This window comes from Psittacula echo (genome assembly GCF_963264785.1).
Source record: "Psittacula echo genome assembly, chromosome: Z".
Lineage (NCBI taxonomy): Eukaryota > Metazoa > Chordata > Aves > Psittaciformes > Psittacidae > Psittacula > Psittacula echo.
In genome coordinates, this window is record NC_137742.1 from 44,066,115 (window position 1) to 44,089,039 (window position 22,925).

At 40.6% G+C, this 22,925-nt stretch overlaps 1 protein-coding gene across 11 annotated transcripts; it reads right to left on the reverse strand.

The window, feature by feature from the left end:
- Positions 1-330: 330 nt before the first annotated feature.
- HNRNPK (heterogeneous nuclear ribonucleoprotein K) lies at positions 331-21,216 on the reverse strand. Of its 11 annotated transcripts, none has more exons than XM_080637069.1 (17): positions 21,086-21,216; positions 18,644-18,720; positions 18,465-18,544; positions 16,904-17,013; positions 15,390-15,446; positions 13,816-13,859; positions 12,845-12,917; positions 12,191-12,304; positions 11,049-11,177; positions 10,273-10,580; positions 9,865-9,919; positions 9,071-9,109; positions 5,940-5,990; positions 3,219-3,240; positions 3,059-3,141; positions 2,336-2,505; positions 331-1,549 (listed from the first exon to the last, which is right to left on the reverse strand). In XM_080637069.1, the coding sequence occupies exons 3-17, from the start codon at positions 18,511-18,513 to the stop codon at positions 1,516-1,518; spliced, it is 1,338 nt and encodes a 445-aa protein (XP_080493195.1). In that variant the 5' UTR covers positions 18,514-18,544; positions 18,644-18,720; positions 21,086-21,216; the 3' UTR covers positions 331-1,515. The 11 variants fall into 11 exon arrangements, with proteins under 11 accessions (XP_080493195.1, XP_080493198.1, XP_080493192.1 ...); XM_080637072.1 differs by lacking the exon at positions 21,086-21,216 and adding an exon at positions 20,806-21,058 and having other exon boundaries at positions 331-1,488; XM_080637066.1 differs by lacking the exon at positions 21,086-21,216 and adding an exon at positions 20,806-21,057.
- Positions 21,217-22,925: the final 1,709 nt, after the last annotated feature.

Below are 22,925 nucleotides of genomic sequence, written 5' to 3' on the forward strand. Positions count from 1 at the left end.
CACTTACCTTTTTTGCCTCAAACTGCTGCCTGGATTGCAGGTTTCTCCCTCAAATTTACCTTCAGCTTTCCCCACGTGAATGCCAGTGCCAGAGGTATGCTAGCACAGACCCACTCCATCTGCCTTCTGCAGCCAAAAATCAAGGTGGTGATGGATTTTAACTCTGCCAACAAGGTCAGCCTTATGCACAACCTCTTAGCTCTTTGCCTTTCCCATTAAATTTCAAGCAGCTGCTGATGTGAAATGTTCTACAAGACAGGGTGGGAAAATGCCCCAAACCAAGAATCCATGCTCAGTCTGGACTCATATCAGTATGTGCCACACTCACGTTTTTAAGGTTGTTTTTATTCAGGAAGTAAAATTAACATTTTTAAACTATAAATACAAATGCCAAGTTATTACATGAGATATCCAGAGGCTTTATATTTTTTAATTTCTCACAAATAATTCCTAAGGAATTCAACATACGACAGGGAAACCAAACAAGTTTTGCATACAATGAAAACCAAGTTACAGAGTTAGATACTGTCTATTTGCCAATTTATACGGATTTCTAACCTCATATAAATGAAAGCTCATAAAATAACTATAATTAATTCAGTAACGGTACAGCAACTGTCATTTCTAACAGTGTTATCTGCATTAAGCAAGCTGTCTATAACCAGGTGTACTTTACCACTGCTTACTCAGTGACATCACAAAGTTGTAAAATACTTTATTTATATACTGTTACCAATATATATATGTACTGCAAAGAGGGCCAAACACTTGAGAAATGTAAATTTTACACAACATATGCATGAATATTCCTGCATTTTTTCCCCAAACAGCAAAGCAGAGTCATTCTTTTCACACAGTTTCTTTAATGTGTCAAAATATCCACACAAATCCATCTATATAAAAGAAGAGCAAGCTTAACACAACTTTGTCTCATGTGGGAGAAAAAAGCCCAACAGAACGGTGTATTTTAGACTTTATCTTACATGTATCTGAAGAAAAGTCACTACCAAGAATAGGTTCACTAATTTATTTAGAAATCATAAAGTGTTTCTTAAAAAAAGAGCATTACATTGTGCACACTGCTCTCAAAGGATGCTAGGGACACGTGGACTAGCAGTATTCCCCCCACTTCCAAAGAAAAGATACAGTGTACGTAAAGCAGGGTGTTCACAACAATTACAATGAAAACATTACAATCTACCACCACCAATGAACAAAAATAAAAGTCACTCTCTCTGCTGCTGCTTCAAAATTTCAATGTTAGTTTTGTGTGCCCTTTCCCTCCCCCCACGTGTAAGGAATTAAAACATTACATCTGGTGGACAGCAAAGATTCCACTACACCTCAAATGCAGAACACCTATGAAGCAGAGGAATGTTGGCTTTTTAAACAGAAGCAGATTAAAAAAACAAACAAAAAAAAAAGGGGTGCAGGACTCCTTCAGTTCTTCACTAGTCTTAGAAAAACTTTCCAGAATACTGCTTCACACTATAAAAAAGAAAAAATAATCTTGCATTAGAATCCTTCAACATCTGCATACTGCTTCACACTATAAAAGAAAAAGAAAAAAGCATGTATTAGAATGATGGACCATACATCTTGCATCAACATTCACAATTACATTCTTAGAGCAGATTAAATTACAAATTCCTAATACATTTAAAAGTATATAATTCCAAAAGATGAATGGCTATTATAGGTATATTAATATGTTTTAGGCACCACATTTAACTTAGTACTCTGAAGCCAAACATTTAAAACAGTAAAATCTGCTATGACAGCCAACATATTAATAAAGCAAAACTAACCAAATTAAATCTGAAGCTGTTAGTATTTGGTGGAAAAGACAAAGTAATGTCAACAAGATATGAAATGCTGCATAACAGCACCAAATCGATTTCAACTTGTCCTGTAGAGGCATGGTCTGTGCCATATGGCAGACTGTGATTTGTTGTCAATTTAGTTATCTAAAAACAACAAAATCACTAGTCTTCCACACAGAACTAGGCCAACATCCACTGTAATCTTCTATATTTTCTACAGGCTCTATGTAATTTATTAAAAGTAGTTTTTTTGCAGCAGTTTTCACCACAGAAATGAGAGGACTGCTTGGTTAAGGCGTCTTCCAGCAAGATTAGTTTTGAGGGTGTCTTCATTTTAATTAGAATGGAGAACTGAAGATAATCAAGGCAGAACTACCACTGGCGATGTTAGGTTCAAATAGTTACTTAAAACCTGCTTTCTAAAACTGCATCGCAGAGAAGAGTAGCTTTAGAGTGTACACATCAGTCAGTTTAGAAGTTGACAGCAGGGATGACATTAAACTTTAACTTGCCTGTTCTGCAGTAAATACTGTGCATTTTGTATCTGGTCCTGTGTTCCCGTAATAGTTATTATCCGATCTTCTGAGCCTTCTAATGGTTCATCAATTTTGATCGAAGCTCCCGATTCATGACGTATTTGTTTGATTCTCTGGCCTCCTTTTCCAATAATAGATCCTGCCAACTAGGGGAAAAAAGCAAAGTATTCATTTCCCAGTACAACTTTCTAAAACACTTAAAAAAATCACAGCCATGTTTACATAGCTTCTGTAAGTTTAAAGAGTTGCAATGGAAACTTACTGCTCTACATTCTCAGAACATCCCCTGCAATATTAATTGTATAAGCACAGTGGGATAAAAGTTGGAGAACCAGTTCTGATTTGCAAAAAACAAGTTACAGAGACCATGTCTATTACTATTACCAGTTATTAAAATTATCTCGTGTGTCTCTAAAGTGAAGACACAAACCAAACATTCAAAGCATAGATTTTTGCTGATTTAGAAACACTTGTTTTATATTGGAAGTACTTATCAAACACCCTAAACACTTCTGATTTACTTAAATAGTCTGATATACTTAAATAGTCTTCTGATTTACTTAAATAGTCTGAGAAAAGGTTGCAATTTTTTTGTTACTTTGGTTTTTTTGGGGAGGTGTTTGGTTGGTTGGTTTTGGGTTGTTTTTTTTTTTTGTTCGCTTAATGAACACAAGCTGAAAGCTTGTCAACTTTACTTACATCTTTGGGAATTGTTACTTGTGTTGTGATGATGGGTCCACCAAGGTCTCCATATGAACCGCGTCCCCCTGCATATGAATAATCTGATTTAAACGTATGCATCAAGCCCTTCAATAACTACACAATTAAGTACATGTAGAGGTTCTATATAAATACTTACCATATCCAGAGCCACCCTCAAACTGGAAGAGAAAGAGAAAAGAAATGAATAACCATGCTTCATTAACATTTTCATCTCAAGTATCGTGTGGTTAACTCTGAGCCTATTTTACGCAAAAATCTCAATCCCCAACTTCACTATAAATACAAGTGCTGTGCCATCAAAGGCAAAAAAGAGGGCAGGAGCTGGCCCCTTTGCAGCCAAAGCCAGTCAGTTCTACCCGACACCAAAATGGACCACTGCTGCCTATACCTGAGACCATCAGCAAAGTTGGTGGGACCCCAGTGACAACGTTTAAGGAAGGGTAAAAAACCCCCAGTGTGCACCAGGGAGAGATGGGCAAAGGGGGCAACAGTGAGACAAACAGCCCTGCAGACACCAGTGAAAGAGTAGAAAATAGTGCTCCAGGCACTGGAGTGCAGATTCTCCTGCAGCCCCTGGAAAGAATCACACTGAAGCAAATAGCCATAGTGCAGCCCATTAAGGATGCTACACTGAGAGCAGTATGTGCCCTGAAGGAAGCTGTAGCTCATGAAGAGCTTATACAGGTGCACATGCCTGGCAGGACCTGTTGCCTGTCAGGACCAACACTGGAGCAGTCTGTTCCTGAAGGACTGTACCCCATGAACAGAAACCACACTGGAACAGTTCTACAAGAACTGCAGTCCATTGTAAAAACCCCCATTTGAGCAGTTTGTGAATGACTGCATCTCATGGGAGGGACCTCACACTGGAGCAGGGGAACAGTGTGAGGAGGAAGAAAACAGAGACAAAGCGTGATGAATTAACTGCAGCTTGCTGTTTTCCATGCCCCTGTACCACTCACAGGAGAGGAGTTAAAAGAGTAGCGAATGAAGGAGTCAAGTTGAGCCTGGGAAGAAGTGAATGGTGAAAGGCATTTTTAGTTTTTCTCTGCTTCTCTCCATGCTACTTGTATTTTTAAGTGGCAGTAAACTAATCTTCCCCAGGTTGACTCTGTTTTGCCATGATAGCAGTTAGAAAATGCTCTCTCTTGATCTTGAGCCACAAGCTTTTCCATCTTACTTTCTCTCCTCATGCTGCTGAAGACAGAGAAAGAGCAGCTGGGTGGGCACCTAGCAGCCAGCCAAGTTCAACCAATCACAACTACTCATTCCCAGAAGCTGTAAATCAACAACTTTTTCAAAACACTATTTACCTGCTACACCCTTCTAGAAGATCAAAATGGAAGCTGCTCAGACCAAAGATCTGAGCTTATCCTCTGTCTCTAAGCAACTTATCACACAATCATATTACCTGGTATCCTGGTTTTGGCCAGGACACAGTTAATTCTCTTCCTGGTATAGTAGCTGGTACAGTGCTGTGTTTTGGCTTTAGTCTGAGAAGAATGCTGACAGCATCAGCTAAAACATCAGTGTGTTAAGTACCACTTATCCCAAGGACTTTTCAGTCTCTCATGCTCTGCCACAGAGGAGGGGCGGGAGGGAGCAAGAGACAGGACACCTGAGCCAAACTAGCCAAAGGGGTATTGCATACCACAGCACGTCATGCCCAGTATATAAACTGGAGGGAGTTACCCGGAAAGCCCAGATCACTGCTGAGGTCGGGCTGGGTATTGGTCAGTGAGTGGGGAGCAATTCTATTGTGCATCACTGGTTTTGTTTGTTTGGCATTTTCTATTTGGAGGAGAGAGGATTTTGTTGTTTTGGGTTTTTTTAAATTTTGTTGTGGGAGTTATTACTATATTTTACTTTTTTTCAATTTCTAAACTGTTCTTATCTCAACCCACAGGTTTCTACCTTCTTCCCCAACCCACTGGGAGGAGGTGTAAGCAAGCAGCTGCATGGTACTGAAGTTGTCTGCTGTGGTTAAACCACAACACTTACCTGTAGAGATCGTAATACATAACAGAGCTTGTAGGGGAGTCCAAAATACAGAAGAATGAAGGACTCTGCTTAAGACTTAACTCAGAGGCTGATCAGAGCAGCATATCTGCATACACACAGGCATATTCCTGTTGATATTTGCCACAGGACCCCTTTTTGGGCAAAGCTGTTTTATAGAACAATTCTTTTCTTGATCTTTTCTGCCTCTACAGAGTACAGGGCAGCAAATGAAGTTGACAGCAGATGAGTTAAACAGTTATAGTTGCTGTGTTTATGTAAGCTAAGAATTGCCGTTTCATACTTGGCAGCACTTCGCCATCTTCTGACAACATGAACACTTGACAACCCCCATTAACTTCCTTTCCCAAAATCTACTCAATCAAATGGTTTGTTTGCAAAGACACTGATAATTAAAGCATTATAGTTCATCTACAAGTAAGGAGCTACTTCTAATATTTACTGTTAGAAATATGAGAAAAAACAACATTCTGAAGTTAATATAAAATAGCTATCCTAAATGCACGCATCTACAGTGGATCTGTTATTGAGAAAGTTGTTATTTACAACACAAAAATGGGGTGTGAAAGAGACATAAAGAGGTACAGAAAAGCTCCTATCATTTGACTGTGCTGCTGCACACTTCCACATTTCTATTAACATTACTTGCCTGCAAAGGACACACTTTACGACAAACTACCAATAAATTCTGACTCAGAAGTCTCAGAATTATGAAATTATCACATTTATAATTTTCACCAGATACAAGTACCACTGACTACACTCATGATCAAGAAAACCCCAGTATCACTTAACCTGTTCAATAAAGCAGTTTTCAAAAGAAGTTGCGCACACTCACCAACTCTGGTGGCTGCATGTCATCACAGGCATCCACGTGACACTGCATCATCTTCCAGACACAACACAATAGGAGGAAAAAAGGAAAGAAATCTAAATTAAGTTCGTGTCATGTAGAATTATACGTAAGTTGGCAAGCTAATACAGTATGTACTGGTACAGAGAAACATTTATGCTACAACAAAGGCTTAAAAGTATGTGACTTAAGACCACTTTCAAGACTCGCTCCCTTTTAATTTGATTGTGAGGGAACTGTAAGCGGTCACACTCACTTTTTTTTTCCTTTCTGTGGTGTAAACAGATTTTTCCCTCTAACAAAGAAGGACAGACAGCTAATGGCAGAGCAAAGCTTGAACAGGCCTGTTTTTATTCTTTTAGAACATTTTCAATTGCTATTATATATAAAAATATTTCTGCCATTGTTAGAAGAAGCTTTTATTTCTGCCATGCATTAGACAATGAAGATTTAGTAAGACTGAAACTAGTAACTGTCAGTGATCCTTTATGCCAACAGCAGGTCAAGCAGGAAGGACACTGCTTCTTCTGTTCTACCAATTCACTTCTATACACCTCAAATAACTAGTAACTCAACTAAATCTACTGCTCCCTAATTATAATAGAAATTTAATTATGTTCTTAAGACGTGATATATAGCACTTCTTCTTTCAGATTTCTTCTATTTCAGCAATTAATGTTCATTTGTGCACCCTAAAAGCAGCTTAACAGGCTCTCAACCCACCTAACGATATTCTACTCTATAGATTTGTGCTACTGACTACTATTACTAGAATAGAAGCCATGACACACTGGCTGGGCAGCTTAACTTTTACATTTAATGAAAGCAAATGCATTCAGTCCTAACTGATGTAAAATTCTTTTGTCATAATTTTCTGGGGTTTTTTTTGGTGGTGGTTTTTTTTTTTTTTTGTTTTTTAACAGTGACCTAGGAGAGTGGGATTTTGTTACTTTCATCCAGCATCCGCATAGATAAATAGAAGAGCTGTCATACGCTCTTCTTTTATTGAGTTTTTATGTGCTTGTTAATGTTACATCTCAAATATTAATAACATTTTGTGCATTTTTTTTAAAGGTATGTGCCTTTATTCAAGTGTTTATACATCAGGACACGTGTATGTACACATACATTTAAGTTAAAAAAAGGCCCAAGAACTGGGAAGCATTTGAAGGAACAAAAGCACATTAAAAGTCTAAAGACACAGAAGTCTGAAGAGACTGTCCACTTAACTGGAGACATTCCGATTTAACTATTAACTCAGATTTAAAAAGTTTTAGTACTTTAAATTTTAGTACTTGATCAATTAATTAAAAAAAGAGGTGAGGGGATAAAATTACTTTGTATGCTTGTTTGCTTTATTTTTCACTCTTTTCCTCTGGTATCTGCATGCATTTATGTATCTGAAAGACCCCTGAGGATGAGTGTGTTAAAAAAGAAATACTGGAAATACATTCAGGTTTTTTTAATCTGTCAGAATAGCCCCTACAGTCCACAGGCATTTGATTTGGAATAGTTACACGAAGAAATATATAGCTCTGTTAAAAGAGAAACAGAAAAAAGCCTGTCTTTCAGGAAAAAACTCCAAAAAGGACTATAAGCCAAATTAACTCTTTAAACAGCCGTGCATAATTGAATGGGCTAACAAACAAGTATCTTCTTTGGTGGGTGACTCCTCATGCGCAAGAGGAATTAACCTGTCTTTTAAAATCAAAATGTGTTTTTCTCATCTCAGCATTTAACAAGGCTGTCAATACTCCTGTATCTCTGGAATTCCAGAAAATTCACAGTTCAGCATCCAGTTTTAAAGGTCCTGGGGCTACTCAATCTTTCTGCCTTTAGTGAAGAAGAGAACTGGCAAAAAAAAAAAAAAAAAAAACCAAACCAAAAAACCAACAACAAACCAAAAAAACCAAAAGGCAAACCAAACCCTCAAAAAAAACCACCCAGGAAAAAAAACCCAAACCCACCACCAAAACCCCACATCACCAAAACCAACCCCAAACAGAGTCTGTACATTCAACATTTCCATGATTTTGAAATATTCGTCTGAGAAAAGCAGCTGTTCTTGCCCTTTACTGCATCTAAGTAAAACAGAATTTATTCTGGTTTAGTATTTTATTCTATTTTTTTTGCACTATTTCATTTTATTCTAAAATAGAATCTATGTGAAAGTGCACTTCTGCTGTCTGAGAGCTACCTTTCCCATGCATTGCTTAGCTCACTTTTAGTTACTCTGGTTTAAATTTTGCTAGAGAATGGTTTCTGTAGGAAATGAAGGGTGGCACAGGAAGATCTTACATTTATGGCATGACATCTCCAGCTTCAGACTCACAATCTATGTGAAGACTTTCTATCTGCTTACACAATTTAGGACACTAGGATGATGGTTAACTAAAATTAGAATTTAAATGCAGTTTTTATTGGGAAGCAGACCTCACTTTATCCAGGCTATGATACTTGGTCATAAAGACCCAAAGCCATAAGCAGCCTCTCTGTGAAGAGGAGATGAAACTGCCCTTTGGAACAAAAAAAATGAACAGAGATGACTACACTTACTTGTAGGAACTAATGTCAAGAAAGCAGAGGTCAACCTGACAAAAGTCAGGCTGAACAGATTTTGTATTCCAGCTGGAATGGAATAAAAATAGAACACACTACTGCCCAGGAGTCAAGGCAAGGAAGACTGTGTTCAACCAGACATCCAAAGACGGGCAGGCTTATATGCTCAGTTTTATATGCTCTAGCACTGGCTTTATTAGCTGCAAATATAACAACACAAAAACTGAGCTTTGAGAACATGTAAATATGAATAAGGAATCTTGGAGGTACACTTCTCAATTCTTCCAGTTTCTTAACATTTAAAGTAGCATGGGTAACACTTTTTTTGTAATACTGTGCAAACTTTTCCTTTGAATATTTATAATAAGCATGTGACATTCTTACGTACTTCCAGTAAATCTTACTCCCAAGGAGGAAATATGTAAAGCCCATTTAGGTAGCCCATTTCATAGCTCTTCCATTCATTTAAAAGAAAAAATCTTGTCTCACCCGTCATCTTAAAGCAGGTGCCAAACAAAGCCAGAGGAGAAAAGAAGATTGTTACTATAGAGATTTACCTCCCAGACATATGATTTCTCTTCCCAGGAAAGAGGAATCTAGAACAACAGCAGATGACAGCTGGGAAGTCACATTTCAGAATACAACATGGAAGAATATATTTAAGCCTTTTTTAAGATCCCATATACTATAATAGATTTTTTAGCTCTGTAAGTATTAGCATTAATATGGTTGAATGTACCAAATTTAATTTAGGATTCAACTTAGCAGTGGTCCTAGCTCTGAAACATCTTGAATTACAGTGGTTGTTTTTTTTTTTCAGACAGATAAACCAGCAAATAGACAAGAACTGATTCAAGAGCAATCACCTTCCAGATTAACTAGAGCTCTTAATTAGATACTATTCTATAATCTGTATTACACTGTGTATAACTCGTGTTTGCAACATCAGTGTTAAGATGCTTGTATGATTCAAAAAATTTCGGGAAAGCATTGTTCCGTATTTTTTCTTAATCTGAAAAGCCTAACAATTCCCATTTCTGTCACCCTTGTTAAAAAAAACTAACAAATGGTCAGTGCAAGAAAACCTGCAGGATGGAGCACAGTCAAACTTTTCTCCCTGCCATCAAAAATGATACAGAAAGGAAGAAAACAGATCATGTCTCAGATACCACTTACACCCTAGACATTCCTCCAGAAAAGGGACCATTTGTATGGACAAAACATTTTAGATTTATCATCAAAATCATGCATGTCCCATATTTAAGGGCATGCGTTCAGCAACAGTATCTTCAGACAGTCAGTATTCTAACTGTGCTTATGAAACAGAAAAAGGCAAATTTTAAACTCATACCATGCCATCGTAACGGTCTCCCGGTCTGCCCCTTCGGTCATAGGACATAAGATCTCTAAAATGAAAGGGAAGCAACATTACAATGCAATTCTTTTGCTTATAAACTAATTTGTTTGCTCAAATTTAAATTTTCACATTCGTGGTTCACAACCAACTTTATTTCAAACTACTCTAGCCAAGTACTGAACAATACAGAAGTATCTGAACTATAGTCCTGGTAGACTACTGCCGTGCAGCAAGTAATAAAATTCCAGTGCTGTTCAAAATACTCCCTGGCCTAGTACACATGCAATCCTTGCATAATCACAACCAACATGGAAGCGTGGAAAAAACACTGGAAAAATGAACATATTTTAGGTGACTGTATACAATGTGAACTTTGTATAATGTGTTTATGCAACAACTCACCCGCCACGAGGAGGGGGTGGAGGAGGAAGAGGAAGGTTACGAGCTCTGCTGCCACCTCTACCACCACGACCTGGTGGAGGTGGTGGAGGTCCTCTGCGAGGACTCATGTCATCATAATCTCTTCTCGATGGAGGCATAGGTCGTCCCCCACGACCAGGGGGCATTCGATCAAAACCTCCTCTTCCACGCATTGGGAAGCCTACTGGACGTCCCCTTCTATCATCAAACATCATTGTGAAGCCACCGTAGTCATATGTCTCATCATAGAAATTGGGATCATAAGGCTGGGCCCGTCCTTTAATTGGAGACTAAAACAAACAAACAAACAAAGCCCCCACCAGCCCAAATAGGACCATTATAATTGGCATATTTAATTAAATATATATACTAAATGAATAAATATTGATTTTTTTTATATTTCACAATGCTGGTAAGAAAGAAGGAGATGGTGATGCATTTCCTGTGAACTTAACTGTGACAGAGAAACTGCTGTTACTTATCGGTGGCAAATAAAATTTGTCTCTTCAATTTTTGCATCTTAATGATATGCAAAGTATGAATAATGGCCCACTAGTACCAAAAATTGCTTCCCTCCCCCATAAGGTGCACCCCAATTCTAGAAAACATAAATAGCTTTGAAAGGTGGTAACAGTCAACCACTTTGTTACTGGGAAAGTAGGAGGTATTGAATTCAAACTATAAACTGAAAGAGACCATATTCATAGGTCCCTAACACTCATGAGTGACAATGAAAGAGTAAATTTAATAAACGTTACCTCAGAGATAAGATCCAAGATAATCTTGATACATTCAACAACTCTATCAGGTTTTCCACCAATAAGCACCACCCTGTCAGTAGAATGAGGACAACACTCTTGGAAGAGCTTAATGGTGGTCTGAGTGTTCTGTTGAAGAAAAAAAAAAATAAAATCCAAGATTGTCTAAGTACTTAAAACAGATTTAAAACCCCATTAGAACGTTTTTAAAGAAAGGATCCAAAAGATTATTAAATTCTCAGCCTGCACGCCTGCTTCTGAATTCTCACAACAAATTTTTATTTTTTTTTTTAAGAGATCAGTACTGACAGTTCTATATGAAAATGTAGAACTTTCTCCTTTTTCAATTATGGCTCACCTATACCATTGTTTGATTAAATACAGCAAAATAACCACATATCCTGTAATAGCTTACAGGTTGTATTAACCTTCACATGTCAAGAAAACATACTTTGGATGCAAGACAGTGATGTTGCTGTCATTATGTCTGGTTATATTGCTTTTCTCAACCCATGCAAACAGGTATCAGCTTATACCTGAGATAACCTGAAACTGCCTCTGACACAATGCCAAGGAATGACATAAAGCATAGTTAGTTAAGTTCACAGAGACCATTAGGTGGTTCAGATCTCATTCCTATACTAGAAGAAAACAATGGTCTTCCAGGAGAAGAGTTTTTTTTTAAAGTTATAAAAATAAAGCCTTTTTACAGTAATATTCAGGCACCTACTGAATTACCATTGAAGATTTTGTAGACATACATTCACTTTAAATAATTTTTCATGTCCAAACACATGAATATATATAGTCTATGCAGTTCATTTTAGAAGGAGTGATAAATACCATTGCAAGAAAAAAACCCTCAAACAAAAAAACACCCTAAAACTTTCTTTAAAAACATTACCACAAATATTGCTTAGAAGCTTGAGAAGAAGTCCAAAGCTCTATTACCAACAACCTTATTTCTGCGAGTTTGTAAGGAAGTCGCAATTCTCAGATCCACCTCAGGAGTATCAAAGTCATGTATGCAGTATGTTCTGAACGAATTACTGCACAGAAGATACACCTGTCCCTTATGAACACAAAACACTAAGTTGTTTACTGAACAAAACCCAAACCTCAGAAGAACAGGGAAGAAGTACCTCTCTGAGTTCTTTAATTTTAGCACCCTTGACACCAATAATTCCTCCTGCCAAACTTTGGTGAATGAGAAGTCTCAATTCGCAGTCAAAGTCGCTGCCTTTGTAGTGTTGATACTGTAAGAAAGATGTATACAAGGAAAATAATAAAATATTAGTCACATATAAATTGAAAATATTTGGGTTTTTTTCCAAATGGTATGACTTGATTATGGCCAAATTGTAATAGTGTACTTCCTTTGATAGGACCACAACTATTTAAGCACCTCATCTGAACATAAGCTGATGCTGAACTTGTTTTCCTTATTACATTGCACAACTTGCAGAAAGGTTTAAGAAGGTATCAAACTGTGCAACACTCACTTACAAAGCCAACACAGAATACAAATTACAGCATAACGACTTCGAAGTCGGGACAAAAAATTCAGAAAGCACATATTTTGAAAGTGGAGAAGCTGTTTGAAATGATAAATTATTAAAAAGTGATTGTCCTCTTCAAAAAATGTCAACATGTACTTCGAAAGCCATAACCCTTCTTTAAAAGGCTTTTTGGTTTTATTTTCTAACTTCCTGTATTTAAGGAGTGGCAAATCTAGAACCATCTTGTTTCATATGCTCATCTTTTACCTCTAAAAAGAAACAAACATTGTGACATACCTCTTCCAAAGTAGGGATAATCTTCTTCAAGATTTCTCCAATTGTCTCTATATCTGCACTGATACTCAAGATGCTGTTGTTGGAGAACATAACACCAGACAAAATGGAGAAGATGGAAAAGAAAAAGTAAATCCTTTTCATCATCATACACAAAATTCTAAGAAGATTTACTACACAGAAGAGCTCACAATTAATAGTCCCCATTTAAAGTAAACCTGTTTGCTCAATTTACAACACATGCATCTTTGTTTATGCCCAGTATATATGCATGATAAATTTAAGATTAGGTAGCTCTTGCAGAGAGAGAGAGAAAGAAAGAATGGGCTTTTGGAAGGGCTCAGATTAAGTGGGCAAGAAATTGACGCAGAACTGAAAGGTGAAGTGAATATTCATGTTCCCCGCCACCACTAATTTAGGATACCCTCGCTGTTACATTGGTAAAACTGGCACACCTTCTCATGTAAAAAGTGGGATATGCAACTGGTGAACATCGTATCTGGAGTAAGGTTATGAAACCAGTTAGAAATCAGATTACTAATGGGCTCTCCAAGAAAAACAAATACAAATGCAAGACAAAAAGAAGACAAAACAAATGAGAAGCGAAGAAAAGTGAACCGGAGTTAGCATTTCATCAGAAATAATTATGAACAGGCAATGTTGAAGGGAGCAAGGTGGGCCACAAAGACAGAGCGAGAGACTATTTTGGAACAATTTGATTTACAATGCAGCAAATATGCAACACTTGAAGCTGTGCTCCTTCCATTGAAATAAAATTAGTGGATTGTTTGGGTGGGCAACTCACGTAAAAGTTCAGTGACAAAAAGACTTAATGGGGAAAATAAGACAGAAAACTTGAAAAAAAACAATACACCGTCTATAAGGGGATACTATTTAATTATATCAAAGGCAGGTAATATAATACATTTCTCTCTTTCTAATCAGGCAGTGAGGCATAAACTGTTGGGACATACCGCTCGGGGCCACTGCTGTCTGGGACTGAAACACTGGCATTGTACTGCATTGGTCATTGGCGTTCGTGGATGTTGGCATTGGGCATGGGCATTCAATCAGAAGTTGTCAAGTATGGTACCCGTTTGGCAACGAGCACATTTTTGGGCATAGCCAACCAGGGTTTCACATGGGCGTTCAGGGGCGGATGGGCCAACGTCATGGTGGGCAACGCAGGGGCAAGTCGATCCAGTACATGGGCAACGGAGATATATGGCCAAAAAAACAAGGAGAGGGAAGAGGGGGAAAAGCAATGAATTTTAATTTAATACAAACTATACTCATTACTCTCAATTAATGAAACAAGCTTAAGTTGTTCTGAAGACTAACACCATAATGGATTGCTACACCGACTGTGGCTTAACAGTATGGACCTTAAAAATGAGTTACTTGATCTGACTAAACTACTTTAAATATATGATGTTTCAGTAGCAGGCTGGCTCATGAGGGTAGACACAAAACCTGTCGAGATCCGTATTACTAGAACCTTGGGCAAATCGGGAAAGGTAGTTTTCCAGACCAATCTAGATTATCTGGACTTAGGTGATGTATTGATTCAAAAAAAAAAAAAAAAAAATATATATATTAAAAAAAAAAAAAAAAAAGAAAGAAAGAAAAAAAAAGAAAAAAAAAAAGAAACAACCCACGGAAAAAGAAGGACCCTAAAAACCAAAAAGTCAACTAGCTGCCGAAGTTAGTGAGCTTATGTACAATTCCTGACCATTTCAACTTAAATCTGTTTGCGGTAGTTTATGAACTTAGCTGGAACTGATTTGTATTGATACGTATTGCCAAATCTTGTGTTGAACAGAATCTTGATCGGGAAAACTGCTGAAATTGTAGCTGAGGTTAAGTACAGGAGTGTAAACAAATGGAATTTAAGAAGCGCTGCCAAGTTTCATAAATAATACACAACATTAATGCTGAGCATGTGTCTAATCACAAGAGTCAACCCACTCTAAAATGTGAATAGGCAAATAAGTCATGACCATGTAAAAGTGCTTCCAAGTGACAACAGAATGTTCCTTTACTGTCCTATACCCATATTTAAATTAAGCAACTTTATTGCTTTGATGCTTCATGTGCAAGCTCTTAAAGAACAGATGGACAATTCTGTCTGTTTGCTTTTTTAAGGGAATTTAAGAGTTTCTCTATCACTGGGTTAAGCCAGCCACCTGCAATGGTTTCAGTAGCACTGTAATTGATTCACAGATACGGGAAATGGTACAATTAAGGGTTTTAAGCTTTGTCAATATTTCTAATTAGGATGTTAGTGCACTTGAAGTGTGAAATTTAGCAGAATCCTATTCAAAAGTGAAGAGATTTAATATAAACCTCTTCTCCCACGTTAGTTGAGCTGGGTTTTAATTACAACAGGAATTGGGGAATTAAGTTATCTACTCTAGCAATCAATACAAATAGCTTGTAACTAGGCTATTGATGCCTAGGGTTGAGTTGCTCCCACTTCTAGAAAATCTTCTGATGTAGTGCTCTGAAAGAATTGGTGTTAAATTAGTTTAAACTCATAGGTACTCACGTCTGTACGAAGTGCCTTAATATTTTTGCCACCTTTTCCAATCACTGCTCCAGCATTCTGGAAAATAGTTTTCAGAAGTTAAGATATGCCAACACACCACAAAATACATTTTCTAACTCAAGACTAAAAATGCTAAATGTAGCTTGGGGGCCTGTTGGCTTGGGGACTGGGGGCAGGCAGGTACTGCTTTAGAAAGTTTCAAATCGAACTGAAACAAACTGATACAGTTTGTCCATGGAAAAAAATGGACCAACAGCTCTTACCACTGAACTAAGGAAAGGGAAGAATATTCAGTTTTGCAAATAATGATTCAATTCCAAATAGAAGTTTCTAGGCAATTCTTCCTAGAATCTCATACACTATAGCTCTCAAAAATATACTGTATGAATGTAACATAGTCAATAATTTCCCTAACTCATCTTATCAGCTTTTCCCCCAGTTTGGTTTTTTTTTTTGTTTTTAAAGGAATGTATTTGCAAATTCCACTCCTGCATTCCAAGCATTTCTTGATAATTTCAAGTGCTAATTTTAGTTTATACCTCTGTAACTTAACTGACTTCTTAGAGCAGTATATTCTGAAAAAAGTTAAAGCCACTAACTTCCAAGTTTTTAACACCAACAGGAATAAACTGGCAGATAGCAAAGAAAAGTAACTGCAAAGCTGTATTTTTACCATCTTATGTCAAAGATTACAGGCAAAAGCACTGCTTTTATAACATGGCTCGCGCATGTTAACAGCATACAAAACATTTGGTGATACTCAGGTAACTCAATGTCCTGGGTTCAGCAGCAGCACCAGCTACTAAGAAGGAGAAAACCTGACTGCTGCTGCTGAACCCAGGACACTCGACTGTCAGACAGAAATGCAACACAGGATTAAGGTAACATTTCTCCATGCCAGTGCAAAAGACTTGAAATACTTAAGGAAGTACAAAACATCTGTAATAACTAGAAACACCTAAGGAAAGTCATACATATCAACTTTACTGTAACTAACTACTCTTGTCAACAAACCCACTGGAATCCCCAAAGTATTACTCCCATCTTTAATCCTATCGATATTTATGAACAAGTTTAGCAGATATGCTTGGAAGAGTTACTAATAAGAAAGTTCTCATTTTACCTCTTGTATTTAACTTTGTAGCTGCTCATTTTCTAAACTGCTCCCTTTCCAAAGATTAATAGACAATCATTCCTTTCAAAATAACGATCTTCCACTCAAATATAAGAACACCTTCTAACTTCCATTGTTTTATTCCATTTTTTTCTCCCAACAAGTACATCTGTTAAAAGTAACAGTACTGATCCTTAGGATCTTACCCTTTGGAAGAACCTCTGAAGGTAATTCCATCACAATACAATTTTTACTACCATTCACGCACATTTGAAGATATCTGTGGTAAGTTATCGTATATTAAATAAAATACATTAATAATAAACATACATCCCAACATACTCTGTCATTGTCTTGAGCAGTGCTATAAACAAAAATCAGTAAAATCAAAAAAGCATACTTTGCTCTGAAGCAAGATGCGCAATTCAACCATCTCATCTGTGTTCCGAGATCTCTTGAAGGCCTGCTCTTCCTCCATATCTTCTGCAGGACGTTTGCCTATAGAGAGATCCATAGGGGGAAACACAAAATTTATTTAACTTTCTAATTCATATGAAGTAGAGCACATGCCAAATTTATGCTCTGTATTCTTAACGCATTCTTTCCTATTAGTCCAACACTAATTAATTACTGATGTCTCTAAGCAGCCACAGGACAGAAACAGGTCTTCATCGGCTTACATACTGATTAACTATTAAAAATCCATTTAAAATCCATGAACTATGTTTTAAATGAGAATGTTGCATGCAGCAAAAGAGAAACTTATGACACGCTGTTTAAAGCATGTCATGCAGCATCACCCATTTAGTATCTATTTATAGTTTACAGTTGGGAGAAACATTTCAGGCGAAACGCTCAAATGCAGTTTGTCCAACACTGAAATACTGGTGGAATAACAGTAAAGTGGCACTTCAAATACTGTTTGGAAAAAAACTGGAGTGAATCAACCACACTGAGACCCTAGCTTCCTCCCTAATTATGCCCAGTAAGCTTTCCATGAAGCTCTTTAGAGGTATTTCATGTATTTATACTCCTGCATGTAAAAACTGCAATAAACAAAATACAATTAATGGATATGCATGATGGTATTCTTACGTTCATACTCGCCACACGGGTACTGAATATTTAGCTATGAAATATTTTCAAATCCTCAGTCATCGTCGTGGTTTAAGCCCAGCCAATAACTCAGAACCATTCAGCTGCTCCCTCACTCCCCCCTCCACCTTCCTTCCCCCTGCTCCCGGAGGGATGGGGAGGAGAATCAAAAGAATGTAACTCCCACGGGTTGAGATAAGAACAGTCCAGTAACTAAGGTATAATACAAAACCACTACTGCTACCACCAATACTCATAAGGGAAATAACAAGGGGAGAGAATACAACCCCTCACCACCCACTGATCGATACCCAGTACGACCAGAGCAACCATCTGTGCCTTTTGGGTAACTCCCCTCAATTCACATCCTGGGCATAACGTGCTGCGGTATGGAATACCCCTCTGGCTAGTTTGGGTCAGGTGTCCTGTCTCTGCTTCCTTCCAGCCTCACCTCCTCCCTCTGCTTCTTCCTGGCAGAGCATGAGACTGAGAAAGTCCTTGGTTGGAGTAAGCATCAGTTAGCAACAACTAAAAACATCAGTGCTATCAGCACTGTTCCCAGGCTGAAAGTCAAAATTACAGCACAGCACCAGCTAAGAAGGAGAAAAATGACTGCTACAGCTGAACCCAGGACGGTCATAACTTGCAGCTATTTATCCCATGCCTAAAACATGGGATAAATAAGAAAGATTGTGTTCATGCTTCAAAAGCATATTTTAAGATATTGTCCAATTAAAAAAGATTTAATACAGAATGCAAAGCTACTGCTGATACAAATATCTGATACAGTTAAAGCATTACTAAATATTTAGAAACACTGAAAATTACAGAGGATCTAAGCAAAAACGGTCCTTTAAAAAACTTACCATTTGTCTCTGTGTTGGTAAAGGTCTCTTCCTGTTGCTCAGTCTCCATTGCCTTTCTTTCTTACGCTGGCAAGCAAAATCTGTTGGAAGAGCAGAAAAGCAAGAACATCTCTTTCATGAAAAGGCAAATTGTACATTGTTCTAAAAGGCAGAAAGAAATGCCTGGTTTCAGAACTTACCGCTGTTATATATCCTTGCTGACAAAAAATCAAGTGTTCTGGGAGGGATCAAAATCCAACAGACTTGCTTCAAGAGCCTATGAAAACAGCACATTATTAGCTGTGACTCTGCCCACTTACAGCTTCAATTCTCACTATAGCCAAAACCAGACATTTGGCTCAAGTTTTTCCTGCAAAGCTTTTCTCTATGAAAGAGAAAGCACACCCTGGAAAAACACACAACTTTAAGGAGACAGAAAACAAGTAAGCTTACACGTAAAAAAATCAATGTCTGAATTACAGTTTTTGGGCACACGCTAACTGCATTTACTAAAAATTGTTTTCATACATTTAAAGTGAACATGCATCCAGCTCCTCTCTTCAACATGTTAGATGACACATGCATTGAGTTTACTTTTTAAAGGACACTATGTTGGCTCCTAGATCCTTATGACAAAATAACTTAAAAAAAAAAAAAAAGAAAAAGCAAGTAAAGCAGGTGAACTTCACTATGACTTTCCAAAATAGGCATCTTATTTGTGACCTGCTTTTTGTTAAGTTTATCTTGCAATACTAGGAAGTCACATAAGGAAGAAGTCTAGACATAGGAAATACTTTTGCAATCTTGTATTTCCCTTTAGTAGTTTATCAAATTTTTTGCCCCAACAAGTTACAACCACTCATTGTGATGGCAACCATGAATAAAGAAAAAAAAAAATGAAAAAAAAAAAAAAAAAAAAAAATTAGGTGCTTCTAACTTTTTAAACATACCCTCAGGCAACTGTTCATTTATAACTGTTGCCCGCTTGTGCAGGCTAACAGCAGGCGCTGCCTTCTCAGGATACCCTAGTATTTCCAGGTACTTGAAGTGAGCCATCAGACACTCACGATTTACTGAAAGGGAATGCTCAGGCAGACGTTTGCCAAAACGCTGGTATGTGGGGCGAGAACAGGTAGAAGCTGGGCAGATTTTTAGAAGGTTTAAATAGCCCTTTAGGATCTCGGTTGTTCTATTTTCAACCATTCCCAAAAATTTTAAGGCTGCAGAGAGTGAACTGTAATGTACTGTTCAGGGCTTATTCTCCCCTACTCGCGCGTAACCCGCCATGCCGAACCTCCCCTGGCCGCCTGTAGACAGTGCTCTCCGCTACCGAGCGAGATCACCTTGACTAATGCTATTTAAAAACACCTGAAGGGTAAAGCGGCAACGGAAGGCGGGAGGCATCACCAGCTACCACAGACTTTACACAAGCAGCTGGGCAAAGCCACCGGCTCGGGTTCCCGCTTACGGCGATCCGGCCAGCGGCGGGCGGGGAAAACGGCGGCGTTACGTAACCCCCGCCGCCCCGGCAGCACGGACCACCAGAAATGGCGGCCGCTGTAATGGCGGCTGCCGGCTGCTAGGCGGAGCCGGGAGCGGAAAAGCCGCCTCCACCACGCGGTCGCAGAGAGATTTATCCCCCTCTGCCCAAAGAGGACACAAAGGAGGCGCCCGGCGGCCGCGGCCTCGGCGCAAGCTGCCTCAGGAGACAACCCAGCGGCCACGGTCACCGAAAGCGACGGGCCGCGAAGCGGGGCGAAGCCCAGTCGGTCTCTCACGGCTGCCCCCGCCCAGGCCGCGGCCCTGAGCGCCCTCCTCTCCACCCGCCATAATTCCCTACAACTCGCCCCAGGCACCGTTACCAAGGGCGAGCGCAGGAAGGCGGCGGCAGCCGCTCCCCCGCCCTTAAAAAACACCCGCTACCGCTGCCGGCCTCCACCACACCGCCCCTCCTGGGAGCCACGCTGACTAGGTCGCAAGGCCCACGGCCGCTCGTACAACAGCGGCCACCCTTCCCGCCTGCCATGCAGGGCGGGGCAGTCCCCCAACTGCTCTCAGCCGCCTCAGGAGTCACCCCCAGCGCCAGTCGAGGCGGCGACTCCGCACTCTCCTTTCTCCATACAGCGCTCACCCCACTCCATCGCCGCCCCTGTGGGAGCCTCACAAAGCAGAGGCTCTAAAACCGCGGAGGCACGGGCCTCCCGCAGCGCCGCGTCACGCAGTGGCGCCGGCAAAGGCACGGCGGCGGCTCTGCGGCCCCACCAAGGCTCGGCCCGGCCTATGTTCGTCCCCCGCCACCCTCCTCGCGGGCAGCGCCCCCTCCTCGCTGGCCCCGGCTACACCTCTCCGTGGGTGCGCGTACCTGCGCCAACCGACGGCCCCACCGCGCACGGGAGAGAAAGCGCAGCTGCCCCCACCGCCAACGCGCACCTCCGACACTGCCAGCACGCGATTGGCCCCGCCGCTTCCCCCCTGCACAGGGCAAGCGCCGTGCCACTGGGTAAAGCCTCTGCCCGTCAGGACGCGGGAGGCGGCTATGCGCGCTGCGCCCCGCCCTCCGTGAGGGTTAGGACCAGACAGGCCCAGCCGCCGGGAAGAGGGCAACACCACGTGCGCTGTTGCCGGTTGGTCGTTTTACCTACCCTTAGTAGGAACCGCAATAGAAGCGGTGCAAGCGGGTGGCAAAGAAGAGCGAGAGCGACCTCGGTCGTGAGAGGAGAAAATGGCGCCCGCGAAAACCCCGCCTTGTGCTCGCTACCGGGCGCCGGCGGTGGAGGGAGGGAGGGAGGAAAGGAAAGGGCGGGGGGGGGGGGGGGGAACGATGGCGAAAGAGCCTCTCGCGATAATTGAAAGGGCGCGCGACGGATGTCTCCTATTGGCTGCTGGGTAGAGCGGCGATTTTGGGAAGCTGCGCGCGGAGAGCGATTGTTTTCTTCACCCCCCTTCCCATACCCCAGCCCCCGACGGTAGGGGGAGCCGCCCTCCGTTACTGCCCGCTCACCCCGGTAAGTGCGGGCGGCTCAGCTGCGGGCGAGGGAAGGGGTTCGGCCCCTCTGAAGGGCTGCGGGGTGCGATAGCCGCCTCCCTTCCCCCCGGTCTAGCCTTCCTCCCTCCCTCCTTCCCTTCCCTCAGCCCCGGCAAGGCCCAAGCCCCTGAAGCGCCACGCGAGTAGCAGACCGGCACTTTGTCTAGGTACGGTGTCTTCTGAGTGATGGAGCTTTAGGTGAAATTTAGAGCCACAGTGGGTTTAATTTGCTGTAGGTTAGAGTTCAAAAAAATCCCTTCTAAACCTAGCGTTTCATAATTATTCATTAGGGTAACTTGTTTTTGTCTCGCTCTGTAGGGAGGTTGAGCTCCTCAGCTGTCGTTTCAAGAGGTTAAGCATAATCCAAGCTCAGTTAGGCAGCCTAACACCTTTTCAGTGTTTGTATCAGTGATCTGGATGCACGAGGCTAATGCACGATTAGCAAGTTTGCTGATGATACCAAACTGGGAGCTGCTGTTGAGTCTTTCAAGGGACAAGAGGCTTTCAGAGAGACATAAATAGATTGGAGCACTGGGCAATCGTCAGTGCCAGAAATTTAAAGAGTTTAACTATTAGATTCTGCACCTGTGGTGGAATTACAGTGGCCGCAAGTATAGACTGGGGGAGGAGTGTCTGTAGAGCTGCCTTGCAGAAAGGGACCTGGGGCTGCTGGCTGACTGCAGGACCTGCAGTGTGAGTCAGCCGTGTGCCCTGGCAGCCAGAAGGGCAAACCCATCCTGGGATGCATCAAACACAGCATCACCAGCCGGTCAAAAGAGGTGATTATCTGCTATACTCAGCATTGGTGCAAATTCACCTCTAGCACTGTGTGCGGTGCTGGGCCACACAGTTTAAGCAGGATGTGAAAGTCCTTGACTGTGTCCAGAGAAGGCAACAAAGCTGGTGACAGGGCTGGAAACCATGTTCTGTGAGGAGCAGATGAGGGCTCTGGGTTTGGCTAGGTTGGAGAGAAGGAGGCTGAATGGTGACCTAATGGCTCTCTGCAGCTTCTTGAGTAGGGGATGTGGAGAGGGAGCTGCTGATCTCTTCTCTCTGGGATCCAGTGAAAGGACGTGAGGCAATAGTTCAAAATTGTGGCAGGGAAGGTTCAGATGGAACATTAGGAAGCATTTCTTTACTGAGAGAGTGGTCAAACACTGGAATGGGCTTTCTAGAGAGGTGGTCGATGCTTCCAGCCTGTCAGGGTCTAAGAGGCATTTGACCCTTAATAAAACTTAACTTCTGGTCAGCTCTGGAGTGGTCAGACAGTTGGACTAAATGATCATTGTAGGGCCTTTCCAACTGAAACAGTCTATTCTATATGTGCATTGCTTCTTCCTAAAGTAGTAAGAAGGTAAAGCTTGTTAGCCACTGGTATTCCTGATGATAACTACCAAGGGTTGATGCTACTGTATCTAAACCCTGGACTGGTTCTCTAGGTAACTAGTGATGTTTCA